This window comes from Marmota flaviventris, chromosome 1 (assembly GCF_047511675.1).
Source record: "Marmota flaviventris isolate mMarFla1 chromosome 1, mMarFla1.hap1, whole genome shotgun sequence".
Classification (NCBI taxonomy): domain Eukaryota; kingdom Metazoa; phylum Chordata; class Mammalia; order Rodentia; family Sciuridae; genus Marmota; species Marmota flaviventris.
The window spans coordinates 215,784,033-215,796,161 of NC_092498.1; the positions used below are offsets into that span (position 1 = coordinate 215,784,033).

At 55.2% G+C, this 12,129-nt stretch overlaps 2 protein-coding genes across 2 annotated transcripts; one reads left to right on the forward strand and one right to left on the reverse strand.

Moving 5' to 3' along the window:
• The first annotated feature begins 1,608 nt into the window (after positions 1–1,608).
• On the forward strand, positions 1,609–6,274 carry LOC139702334 (CD209 antigen-like protein E). The gene is made up of 7 exons (XM_071603267.1): positions 1,609–1,880; positions 1,976–2,059; positions 2,320–2,409; positions 2,722–2,811; positions 3,196–3,347; positions 4,064–4,170; positions 4,933–6,274. The coding sequence occupies exons 1-7, from the start codon at positions 1,835–1,837 to the stop codon at positions 5,078–5,080; spliced, it is 717 nt and encodes a 238-aa protein (XP_071459368.1). The 5' UTR covers positions 1,609–1,834; the 3' UTR covers positions 5,081–6,274.
• On the reverse strand, positions 5,100–10,701 carry LOC139702788 (CD209 antigen-like protein A). Its single transcript, XM_071604999.1, has 6 exons — positions 10,611–10,701; positions 10,432–10,515; positions 10,082–10,171; positions 9,680–9,769; positions 9,009–9,295; positions 5,100–5,246 (listed from the first exon to the last, which is right to left on the reverse strand). Exons 1-6 carry the CDS (start codon positions 10,654–10,656, stop codon positions 5,100–5,102), a joined length of 744 nt encoding a protein of 247 aa, XP_071461100.1. The 5' UTR covers positions 10,657–10,701.
• Between the last annotated feature and the right edge of the window lie 1,428 nt (positions 10,702–12,129).

Genomic DNA, 12,129 nt, shown 5'->3' on the forward strand with positions numbered 1-12,129 from the left:
CCTATAAATTTAAACAAATAAAGTAAAATAAAGATCCATTGATAACTAAAAAAAATTTTTTAAAGATTATTTCTACCTGTTATTGAAATCCATAGAAAACAAAAATCTTACAGTAATACACTTCATGTTTTGGCTCTTTCACTTTTTTAAGAGGTTCATATGTGTTCCAACTCAGTAGACTGCTTTTTAAATTGCTGTATAGTATTCCATTCTGTGAATATACTTTTTTTTCCCCCATTTATCTACTGGTGACCGCTTGGGTTTTTCAGCTTGGAATAATTCTGAATAAAGTTTCCGGGAGACTTGGTTTTCTTCCTTGGGACTATTTAACTCTCCTTGATTTACAGGGGAGAGTGTGAGGGCAGACTCTCTGGGTTCATATTCCAGCTTCACCAAAAACCAGCTTTGTGACTGTGGCCCCGTAGCCCAACTTTGCAGGGCTTCAGTTTCTCACATCTGTATAACAGACAGCAGACCATCTACTATGGGGTGGAGAGGTTAAATGAACGAGTATGTAAAATAGTTAGAAAAGTCCCTGAATGACACTTCACAGAAGAAGAAATACAATCAATCAACAAATATACGAAAAAATGGTCACCATCTCTAGCAATCAGAGACTTGCAAATCAAAACTACACTAAGACTTCCTCTGACTCCAATCAGAAAGGCAATCGTCAAGAACACAAGCAGCAATAAATGTTGTTAGGATGTGGGGGAAAAGGTACACTCATACATTGCTGGTGGGACTGCAAACTATGGAAAGTGGTGTGGAGATTCTTCAGAAAACTTGGCATGGACCACCATTTGACCTAGGTATACCATTCCTAGGCTTATACCCAAAGGACTTAAAATCATCAGTGATGCAGCCACATCAATGTTTAGAGCAGCTCAATTCACAATAGCTAAACAGTGGGACAAACCTAGATTCCCTTCAATAGATGAATGAATAAAGAAAATGTGGTATATATACACAAAGGAATATTACTCAGCTTTAAAGAAGAATGAAACTATGGCATTGACCAGGTACCGGAGAATATCATGCTAAGTGAAATAAGCCAGTCCCCCAAAAACCAAAGCTGAATGTTTTCTCTGACTTGCGGATCCTAATTCACAATCGGGGTGGGGGCTACAGAAGAATAGAGGTACTTTGGATTAGAGGGGGTGAGGGGGTTGGTAAGAGGGGAGGGGCTATGGGAGTGGGAAGGACAGTGGAATGAATCAGATATTATGGCCGGTTGTGCATACATGATGTCAGGACTGGTGTGATTTTACATCATGAACAACCAGAGAACGAGAAGGTACACTCCACTTATGTATGATGTGTCAAAACGCATTCTACTGTCGTGTATAACTAATTAGAAAAGTTCGTGTCTACAGGAGGCCTAAAATACACAGAGGCAATGATGACTCAGTCAAGTCCCAGGTCAGCAGAAAGCACCCAAAGTGGGGACATCAGCAAACTGAGACATCAGGGCCAGGGCCAGCGTTTCTGGGAAGAGGGGGGCGTGGCTAGCTCACCATCACCAGATGGGTGAAGGTTGGCCAAGCAGCTTAATTTGACAAGTGACCCATTTCATTAGCGGCACCAGAGTGGCCTGACCAGGAGGGGACCGGTTCTTTCAGCCAGGGACCCCAAACCTTGCAGTCCTTCCCTGAAATTCCGGGAACACAGGGCTCGTGACAGATACTCGGACCCCTCCCTGTCGCTTCTTCCGAAGTCCCTACCCAGTTTCCTGTTTCTTCCTGACGGGGAGTAGCCACAGGCAGGGAGTTACAGGGGTGGGGATAAAGGCTGTGGTGCCAGCAGTCCTGGGCACTGAGGGACAGCAGTGACCATGAGTGACTTCAAGCAAGTGCGGGTGCAGCAGCTGGACCCCCTGGGTGAGGCTGGGCTGGGACTCCGGGAGCCTGGAGGGCCACGGGCACCAGCCTGGGGGGCAGCCTGTCCCGCTCTGACTGACGCTCTGCCCACACAGAGGAGGAGCTGGCGGCCAGCAGCGCCAGAGGCTCCCTCAGCCACCACGCACTCCAGCCGCCCTCCAGAGCAGGCAGCTCTGCAGGTAGAGCAGGGGGGGACTGAGGAGGGACAGGTGCTCCTGGGCAGCCGCGTCCTGGGGACGAGGAGGTCGGGTGTCCGGGCTCTGGGATCCTGGCAGGCGGAGGCCCAGACCTGGAGGCTGGAATCTGGGCTCCTGGGTCCTGGGAAGGTGGAGGCCGAGACCTGGACTCCTGGGTCCGTGGACGAGGCCCGGGCCAGGCTGTCCCTGGGCCAGGCTGAGGCAGGGACCCTGGTGTGCTGAGCCCTTCCTTCCCTCCTCAGGGTGTCTGAGCTCCGGCTCTGCCCTCCTGCTGCTGCAGCTACTCTCCCTCATGGTCTTGGCTGGGCTCCTGGTGGCCGTCCTTGCCCAAGGTCAGCCCTGGGGTTTGGAGCTCTGTGGTCTGGCCCTTGGACTTGGGTGGCCAAGGCAGGAGGGAGCTGGGATGAACGCTGGGATTCGACCCTTAGCAGGTTCTAGGGTCTGCTCGGCCCCCACACCTCTGGTGCGGGGGGTGGGGAGCAGCACAGGAGGGTGCTGGTCCCGCCTTCCCTGGGTGTCAGGGGGCCTCGTCTTCAGCTGGGGTTAAGAAGGCCTTGGCTCTCAGACACCAGGTCCCTGGGGGCCAGGGCAGTGCATGGAAGCCAGCAGGTCCAGCATCTGGGGCTTCTTTTCTCTTGGCACAGTCTCCAGGGTCCCCAGCTCCCAGGGACAGGAGCAGGAGCTGTCAAAGCAGAAGGTGTGCCAGGAGCTGACCCAGCTGAAGGCAGGAGTCGGTGAGTGAGCAGACACCGCGCTCCCAGGGCCCCAGAGGGTCTCCACTTTGCTTGGGTCACCAGCCCTCTCTGAGCCTCAGTTTCCTGGGCTATTTTGTGGGAACACAGGATAACAGTGACAGTGGCACTTGGTGCTCACAGACGGCCGTGCACACAGTGGGCACTCAGGCCAGTCTCCTGGGCTCTGGAGCCCTGCTTGTCCCAGGCTGGAGGAGATGGGACCAGGACTCCTGGGGGCTCCTGGGGGGAAGGGACATCTGGGAATGGGGAGGGGACAGTCACCCAGGTGCAGGGTCATGTGAGGGCCCTGACTCCAGGGCTTGAAGGTGGGCAGACATGGGAACATGGCCTCCCAGCACGGGTCCTGACCCTCTCCCCCAACAGACCGCCTGTGCCGCCCCTGCCCCTGGGACTGGACGTTCTTCCGAGGACACTGTTACTTCTTCTCCAAGTCCCAGCGGAACTGGAATGACTCTGTCACCGCCTGCCAGGAAATGAGGGCCCAACTAGTCGTCATCAAAAGCGCTGAGGAGCAGGTGCATGGTGGGCCCCATCCTGGTCTGGGCAGGCATCTGGCCACTGGCCACCTGGGAGGAGACGTTGGTCAGACAGGTTTTCAGGAGCAGGGGCTGCTTCCTCCAGTGGAAGGGAGGAGAAGGCATGGGTGGCCGGTGGGGCCAGGCAGCTCGCAGGGAGCCTCACAGGAAGTCTGGTCGTGCATGAGTGCTTTGGGAGACACACCTAGAGGGTGACCTGGTGCGCTGGCCAGGGGAGCCGCCTGCTCTCAGGGATAACAAGTACTCGGGGGCGCTGTGCCCATCTCCCTGGTGAAAACCTGCCCCCCGCCCCGTGGTCGCATTCCAGCGTCCCAGGGACTCACTCCGTGCAGAGCTGGAAAGAGGGCATGTGCGTGATTGGCAGGCACGAAGGTTCCATCCAGCTCCGCACATTGAACCCTGTCACGAGTAACTTCCTGTGGAAATGCTCAGAACTCAGCACCCAGCTAAACATGTCACGTCACCAAGTGTGTGTGACGAGAGGCCGCTGGGCACAGTCAGTGTGCAAGTCAGGACACATCTGTCCATAGGGTACAGTTATGAGAGCCACACAGACCTCCTGAACATGGATGGGACCTGGAACATTAGAAGGCTGAAGGTCAGACTGCAAGCAGAACTTCCTGTCAAGAGACTGGAGAGACAGCAGGTGGAAATGGGGGCAGAGCTCTCCCTTGACTCCTCCTCTCCTCCTTCAGAACTTCCTGCTGCAGACTTTTAAGAATAGGCAGCACTGGATGGGACTGTCAGACCTGAACGAGGAAGCCACATGGCACTGGGTGGATGGGTCACCTCTGTCACCCAGGTAGGTCCTCAGATGAGGGGACAGGCAGGCGGTAGAGTGGGGTGGGTTCTGAAATGGGGGATCTTGAGCTATCCTGGTGGGTCCCCTGCTCTCCCTGTTGCCCTGGTCCCCAGAGTCCGTCGTTCGTGTTGAGGAAGGGGGTCTTCATGCCCACGTTCAGATGGGAGGGCAGGTCCCGAAGTTGCACTGTCAGAGCCGCGGGAGGAGCTCCTGGCTGGGTGGGTGACTTAGAACCAGGGGACTAGTAGGAAGCCTGAGGTCTGGGAGGGCCACCAGATCAGGGACGAGAGCTTGTGAGACCTCAAAGAGCCCAAGAGAAGCAGCCAACCTCACCCCTCGAAGGGCCCCCAGGGCAAGGGCAGGAGCAAAGGATGGGGAGGGAGGGGCTGCCGGCAAGGACCTGCGAGGCAGCGCGAGTGGCTTCGGAACGGCCGCCTGGAACCTTTTCAGTGGGTTCTGGGGAAGAGCCACCCCTCATTTCTGGTGTTGGTCAGCGGGTGGCGATGGCAGGTGTAAGGGGCCCAGGGCCCACTGAGCACGGCGTGGGCAGCGTGGAAAATCCCACTGGAAATCCCACCCTCAGCTTGGGGTTACCAGGGTCCGTCAAGGTCCTGACCCAGGCACGTCCCTGGGCGTCCACAAGCCATGCCAGCCGTGTGCATGCAGGGCAGATGCGAGAGAGGGGGCATCCGATGTCCTGGGGCAGAGACTGTCCCCGGGGTGGGGGGGGGGCTGTGGCTCACAGTGTGGATGGATTTGCAGCCTCACGTATTGGAACCAAGGAGAACCCAACAACGTGGGGGAGGAAGACTGCGCGGAGATCACTGACAGCGGCTGGAACGACGCCAAGTGTGACGCTGAGAAATTCTGGGTCTGCAAGACCTCCTCCTCCTCCTGCCCCAACACCTGAACGCTGTTTCTCTCACCTGTCACTGCTGCCTGACCTGGCTGGACAGGTGGTCGAGCTTGACCCCAGTGTCCCTCCTCTTGCCCTGGGTCTTAGCAAAGCCCTGATTCCCTGCCTTGGAGTCCTCGTCATCTAAGGGGCTGGACCGCGAGGGTCCTTCCTTCGATGTCTGCAGGTTCTCGTGGGCTTAGCGGTTGGGTTTCTGGTCCACCTTTATGGTTGAATGCGGTGACCAGGTGTCTGATGCATCAGGACCTGGGGCACTCCATTCATCTGCTCTGCCTTCCCTGTAGGGTTTGGTGGCCAGGTGCAGCCTCGCTGTCCCCTGTCCTCTGTCCCTGCACACCTTCCTTCCATCTGCTCAACTTCGTCCACCTCCCTGCAGCCCTGGCCCCGGGGACCTTCCCTGGTTGCTGTAGCTCCTCCTGCAGGCTGGACGCAGCTGGGAAGGGCTTCCCCAGCCAACGACTGAAGAGAGTCGGAGGATGACTACCCCAGCTCCCTCTCCTGGGATGCCCAGTGGACCTTGCAGTCCGGCTCCCGATCTCTCTTCAAGGAAGGACATGCGGCCTGGCTGCGGGCAGCCCCCTCCTGCCTCGGGTCTCCTACAGGGAGCTGCTTCCTCTGGGTGGGCTCCCTTCCTGACCCATCCCATACGGGTGCAGGAGGGTGAAGATGTGGCCGTGGTGGGCCAACATGGGCCAACTCTGAAGGACCCTTCTGGTGCCATGGCTCCCGTGGGGTCAGCTGTGGCTCTGTCAGAGCTCTGCTGACCTCTTCCTCTGCCCCATCGTGCTCCCCTTCAGGACATAACAGAAGATCTGTTTGCTCTTGGTGCCGATATTGAGCCGTGGGTGTGCCCTTGGGTATTTTAGTCTGCTCCCTCACACCTGAATTTAGACTCATCAGGTGACTTAGACGGGGGTCTCTAGGAACCTGAGGATGGGAACAACCACTAAATCTCCAGGGAGGGGCGTGGAGACGGAGCTATACAAATTCTGGAAGAGGGAGCTTTGGCAGTTCCACAGCTGGGGGACATGAGGAAGTGCCGGAGGGTGGCCCCTGGGAGAGGCACAGACGCACCCCACAAGATTCTCTCCCTCCCTTCTTGGGTTCACCTGTTCCGTGTGTCTGTTTCCTTCATAATAAACCAGTAAGCGTTTCCCTTATCAGTATCCTTTATAATAAACCTGTAAGTGCAAGCAAAGTGTGTTTCTGAGTTCCTGTGCATCGATCTGGAGACTGGGTTGGGCAATCAAAGCCAGAGGGCTGGCCCGCGGGGGCCTGACCCGCCCAGGCACCCCAGGAGGGTGCAGCAGAAGAGGGCTCCGTCTTACGGACCAGACCGACTTGAGGAATCTGATGTGCCCTCTTGGTGACTAGTGTCAGAACGGCAGGATTGCTTGTTGGAAAAAATTCTGCAGGCTCCCGGCCACCAAGGATGGCCCCGAAAATGTTCCTTCATGAACAGCTTGTGTGCTAAATTCCCTCGCCCCGACAGACAGTCGATTTTGAACGCAGTTTTATTTCTTGGACTCTCCCGATGGTTCCCCTGGTGCTGATTCCCTTTCTGGTCTTCACTATTTCCTTCTCTGGGCTTGTTTGGCATCGATTGGACTCTTTTTAAAATTAGTTCCTTGAGGCTGTGTGTGTAAGATCTTTCCTCTGATAAGCACAAGTTCTAGGGTTGAATCTCCGGCGGCTTTGTGTTCCGATATAGAGCACAGCAACACTTCCTTGCTTAAAGTAGGACAGATTTTCTAATCCTCAGAGCCAAGACGTCTGGCTGGGTAGAGAGGGAGGGCTGGGGAAAGCAGAAACGAGACAAAGTGGATCGTCCCTTCCACCTTATGTTCCTCGTCGGATGAAGGCAGGGGGGACAGAACTCTAGAGCCAGGACAGACTGGGAGACCTGAGGCTACTTTAGGTGGCCTTTTCTGTGTGAGGATCACGGCAGGGAGAGCTTTGTTTTCAGGCCTGTGGAAACCAGCCTGGCTGTAAAATTGGGCAGTCATCCCTCCAACTGTGACTTCTCAGGAAGCGAGAGAAGCGCTTTAGTTTCAGTCGGGTGACTAGGAACATTAGCGTAAGAGACTCTGCTGGGCTTTGCTTCATCTGTTGGGTCCTAGAGCAGGAGCTTAGTTCAAACAGTAACCTTCTGGGATTTTACCTACACCTCTTTTCCAATCTAAGCAAAAGAAAAGTGTGTGTGTGTGTGTGTGTGTGTGCGCGCGCGTGCACGCATGTGCTCCTGCTTGTGAGTGTACCAGATCCTTTAGGTTGTATGTGGCCCTGCATCCATAACATCTAAAATACATGTATGTGATTCCTTTGTTAGGGGGGTTTCTCCTACTCCCTAAAAGTCTCAAGAGACATAGCCATTGAAGTCCTTTGTCCCTAACGAGGCTATGCGTTCTTCTGTTACAGGATTGTCGTTTTGCCCACTTGAAAATTCGGTATCTTATTTTCCTCTTATGGAGTTTGATGAGATATGAATGTACTCTTGATATAAATCCTTTGTGGGATATGTGATTTGCAGACTACAGATTTCATTTTTATGCTTGTTCCTGATTTCAATGGGACCGTTCAACATTTCTCCAGTAGTTATGAGGGACATCATAGTTGTGGGTTCTCGAGGGACATCACTCTCATGTTAAGGACATTTCACTTCATTTCTAATTCACTAAGAATGTTTAATGTAAATCATGAATGGGCCTTGTGTTGTACTGAATTTTTAAATTAAATCAAGTCAAGTATACACACACACACACAATACCAAACTACAGAACACACATGGTACACAGCTTTCTCAAGTTCCACGTTCTCCGTGGCAACATTCATCAGGGTAGATGATGTCCAGGGATGCGAACAGGCCTCGATACATTTAAATCCTTGGAATTGTGTGGAGTATGTTCTTTGATTATTAGGGAATCCAACTAGAAATCAGTAACTGAGACAAGACAGGTCATTCTCTAACACTTGTGTATTAAACAAACACTTCTTTTCTTTTTGTACCAGGGATTGAACCCAGGGGTGCTTGACCACTGAGCCACATCCTCAGCCCATTCTTTTTAGTATTTTATTTAGAGAGAGGGTCTCACTGAGTTACTTAGGGCCTTATTAAGCTGCTAAAGCTGGTTTTGAACTCAAAATCCTCCTGCCTCAGACTCCCCAGCTACTGGGATTACAGGCATGTGCCATTGTCCATGGGAGTGGGGAGCCACATTGAGTGACCACGCCTTCCAGTCCTGATGCACCACGGGGATCTGAAAGATCACGCCATGACTCGTGACTCGTGACTGGTCTTTTCCCCTGCTCAGACAGCAAGGCAGTCTTCTGAGTAGGCACACCCCCGGGGCTGAGCAACACTCACTTATTCTTTTGTAATACTACCCCTTTGTCCTGTTTGGGATAGAATGTTCCATGGAAATGCCCTTTGTGTGTCCCCTTCTCTTGCTCTGCCCTCGGGTGTGGCCTTCCTAGATGTCAGTCAACCTGCTGACAGTGGACATCACGAAGCTAGACTCAGCCCCCTGAATCCTGACCCCGGCCTCATTTGAATGTCTTTTCCCCAATAAAAGGGGTCAGCGCTCCCTCTCTCTCTCTCTCTCTCTCTCTCATTCCAAGGACACCTAAGATCAGAGGAGCCATCAGAACCCAAAGAAAAGGTCTCTCTGACTCTTGTGTGGTAATTTTGTGCAGCCCAGTTCACCTGGAGGAACCTGAGTGTTTTAGTCATGAAACGCGACCAGGGGGCGGGGGGCAGGTTTTCACCAGGGAGATGGGCACGGCGCCCCTCGAGTACTTGTTATCCCTGAGAGCAGGCGGCTCCCCTGGCCAGCGCACCAGGTCACCCTCTAGGTGTGTCTCCCAAAGCACTCATGCACGACCAGACTTCCTGTGAGGCTCCCTGCGAGCTGCCTGGCCCCACCGGCCACCCATGCCTTCTCCTCCCTTCCACTGGAGGAAGCAGCCCCTGCTCCTGAAAACCTGTCTGACCAACGTCTCCTCCCAGGTGGCCAGTGGCCAGATGCCTGCCCAGACCAGGATGGGGCCCACCATGCACCTGCTCCTCAGCGCTTTTGATGACGACTAGTTGGGCCCTCATTTCCTGGCAGGCGGTGACAGAGTCATTCCAGTTCCGCTGGGACTTGGAGAAGAAGTAACAGTGTCCTCGGAAGAACGTCCAGTCCCAGGGGCAGGGGCGGCACAGGCGGTCTGTTGGGGGAGAGGGTCAGGACCCGTGCTGGGAGGCCATGTTCCCATGTCTGCCCACCTTCAAGCCCTGGAGTCAGGGCCCTCACATGACCCTGCACCTGGGTGACTGTCCCCTCCCCATTCCCAGATGTCCCTTCCCCCCAGGAGCCCCCAGGAGTCCTGGTCCCATCTCCTCCAGCCTGGGACAAGCAGGGCTCCAGAGCCCAGGAGACTGGCCTGAGTGCCCACTGTGTGCACGGCCGTCTGTGAGCACCAAGTGCCACTGTCACTGTTATCCTGTGTTCCCACAAAATAGCCCAGGAAACTGAGGCTCAGAGAGGGCTGGTGACCCAAGCAAAGTGGAGACCCTCTGGGGCCCTGGGAGCGCGGTGTCTGCTCACTCACCGACTCCTGCCTTCAGCTGGGTCAGCTCCTGGCACACCTTCTGCTTTGACAGCTCCTGCTCCTGTCCCTGGGAGCTGGGGACCCTGGAGACTGTGCCAAGAGAAAAGAAGCCCCAGATGCTGGACCTGCTGGCTTCCATGCACTGCCCTGGCCCCCAGGGACCTGGTGTCTGAGAGCCAAGGCCTTCTTAACCCCAGCTGAAGACGAGGCCCCCTGACACCCAGGGAAGGCGGGACCAGCACCCTCCTGTGCTGCTCCCCACCCCCCGCACCAGAGGTGTGGGGGCCGAGCAGACCCTAGAACCTGCTAAGGGTCGAATCCCAGCGTTCATCCCAGCTCCCTCCTGCCTTGGCCACCCAAGTCCAAGGGCCAGACCACAGAGCTCCAAACCCCAGGGCTGACCTTGGGCAAGGACGGCCACCAGGAGCCCAGCCAAGACCATGAGGGAGAGTAGCTGCAGCAGCAGGAGGGCAGAGCCGGAGCTCAGACACCCTGAGGAGGGAAGGAAGGGCTCAGCACACCAGGGTCCCTGCCTCAGCCTGGCCCAGGGACAGCCTGGCCCGGGCCTCGTCCACGGACCCAGGAGTCCAGGTCTCGGCCTCCACCTTCCCAGGACCCAGGAGCCCAGATTCCAGCCTCCAGGTCTGGGCCTCCGCCTGCCAGGATCCCAGAGCCCGGACACCCGACCTCCTCGTCCCCAGGACGCGGCTGCCCAGGAGCACCTGTCCCTCCTCAGTCCCCCCCTGCTCTACCTGCAGAGCTGCCTGCTCTGGAGGGCGGCTGGAGTGCGTGGTGGCTGAGGGAGCCTCTGGCGCTGCTGGCCGCCAGCTCCTCCTCTGTGTGGGCAGAGCGTCAGTCAGAGCGGGACAGGCTGCCCCCCAGGCTGGTGCCCGTGGCCCTCCAGGCTCCCGGAGTCCCAGCCCAGCCTCACCCAGGGGGTCCAGCTGCTGCACCCGCACTTGCTTGAAGTCACTCATGGTCACTGCTGTCCCTCAGTGCCCAGGACTGCTGGCACCACAGCCTTTATCCCCACCCCTGTAACTCCCTGCCTGTGGCTACTCCCCGTCAGGAAGAAACAGGAAACTGGGTAGGGACTTTGGAAGAAGCGACAGGGAGGGGACCGAACACCTGTCACAGTGCAGCACGTGCCCTGTGTTCCGGGAATTTCAGGGAAGGGCTGCAAGGTTTGGGGTCTCTGGCTGAAAGAACCGGTGCCCTCCTGGTCAGGCCACTCTGGGTGCCGTTAATGAAATGGGTCACTTGTCAAATTCAGCTGCTTGGTTAAGCTTCGCCCATATGGTGGTGGTGAGCTAGCCACGCCCCCCTCTTCCCAGAAACGCTGGCCCTGGCCCTGCTGCCTCCGTTTCCTGATGTCGCCACTTTGGGTGCTGCCTGCTGGTTCCTCCTGGGGCTTCTTGTCCCACTAGGAGTGAACATCAGACGCTGGCGGATTTAGAGGCATCCCACAAACAGCTGACCTGTTGTGGTCAACATCAACGTGGTCAGCATCTTCCAAACAGGAGAGTCACAGCATCTGCCACCGTCCAGAGGAGCCAAAGGGGATGTGATGTCCTGATCCGAGCAGTGTCCTGGGTGGATTCTGTAGCAGAGGAAGGACGTTGGAGAAAACGGCGAGACCCACATACCACTTCCAGTGACTCTGTACCTGTCTCAGGAAGAGGTCAGCATGGGGCACCTGCCAGGTCTCCACCTTCCAGCCAGAGTGCCAGAACAGGGGAGCTCCCTCGAGGACTCGGGAAAGGTCTATGCTACCTTTGCAAAATTACCAAAACTAGTATAAAATAAAATTCCTATGTAAATATTAAAAATAAGGCAGCAAATCCAGTATTTCATCATAACCTGTGCACGTGTTTTTAATTTCTAAATTGAACATAACACTCCTCCAGTACAAGGTGCAAGTCTTCAATCCATGTCTCAGGACACTTTTATCGATGAGAGCACACCTCCAGCCTCCTCTCGGAGAAGAGTGAAAACATCTCAGGACACTGAAGATGTCCTTGATCCTCCTCCATGTCAATCCCCACTCGGAGCCCCCCTTCAAGATTGGTTCTTGGAATGGAAAAGCACCAAAGCCAGTCTTAGGGGTGTGTTCTGGATGTCTGAAGGCCTTTACTCTTCTGGGAGATACGTGCATGTTGTTTCATGATTTGATAGTTTTTTTTTTTCTTGGCTGTATAGACTTCCATCTGCCAAGACCCAATGTTTTCTTTCATTTGTCTATAGGTGGCCACTTGGGTTCTCACAATTTTGGACTGTGGTGAATTCAGCTGCTAGGAACTCTTTTTTGCTTTCTCCTGAAGACTATGTGACTCCCTTTGGTCCACAGTGTGGACTGTGGGGACTGACTGTCTAGGGTTAATTTCCAGCTCCACAATTCACCAGCTGTGTGACCTTGAGCCAGTGTCCTGACCATGCTGTGCTTCCAATTG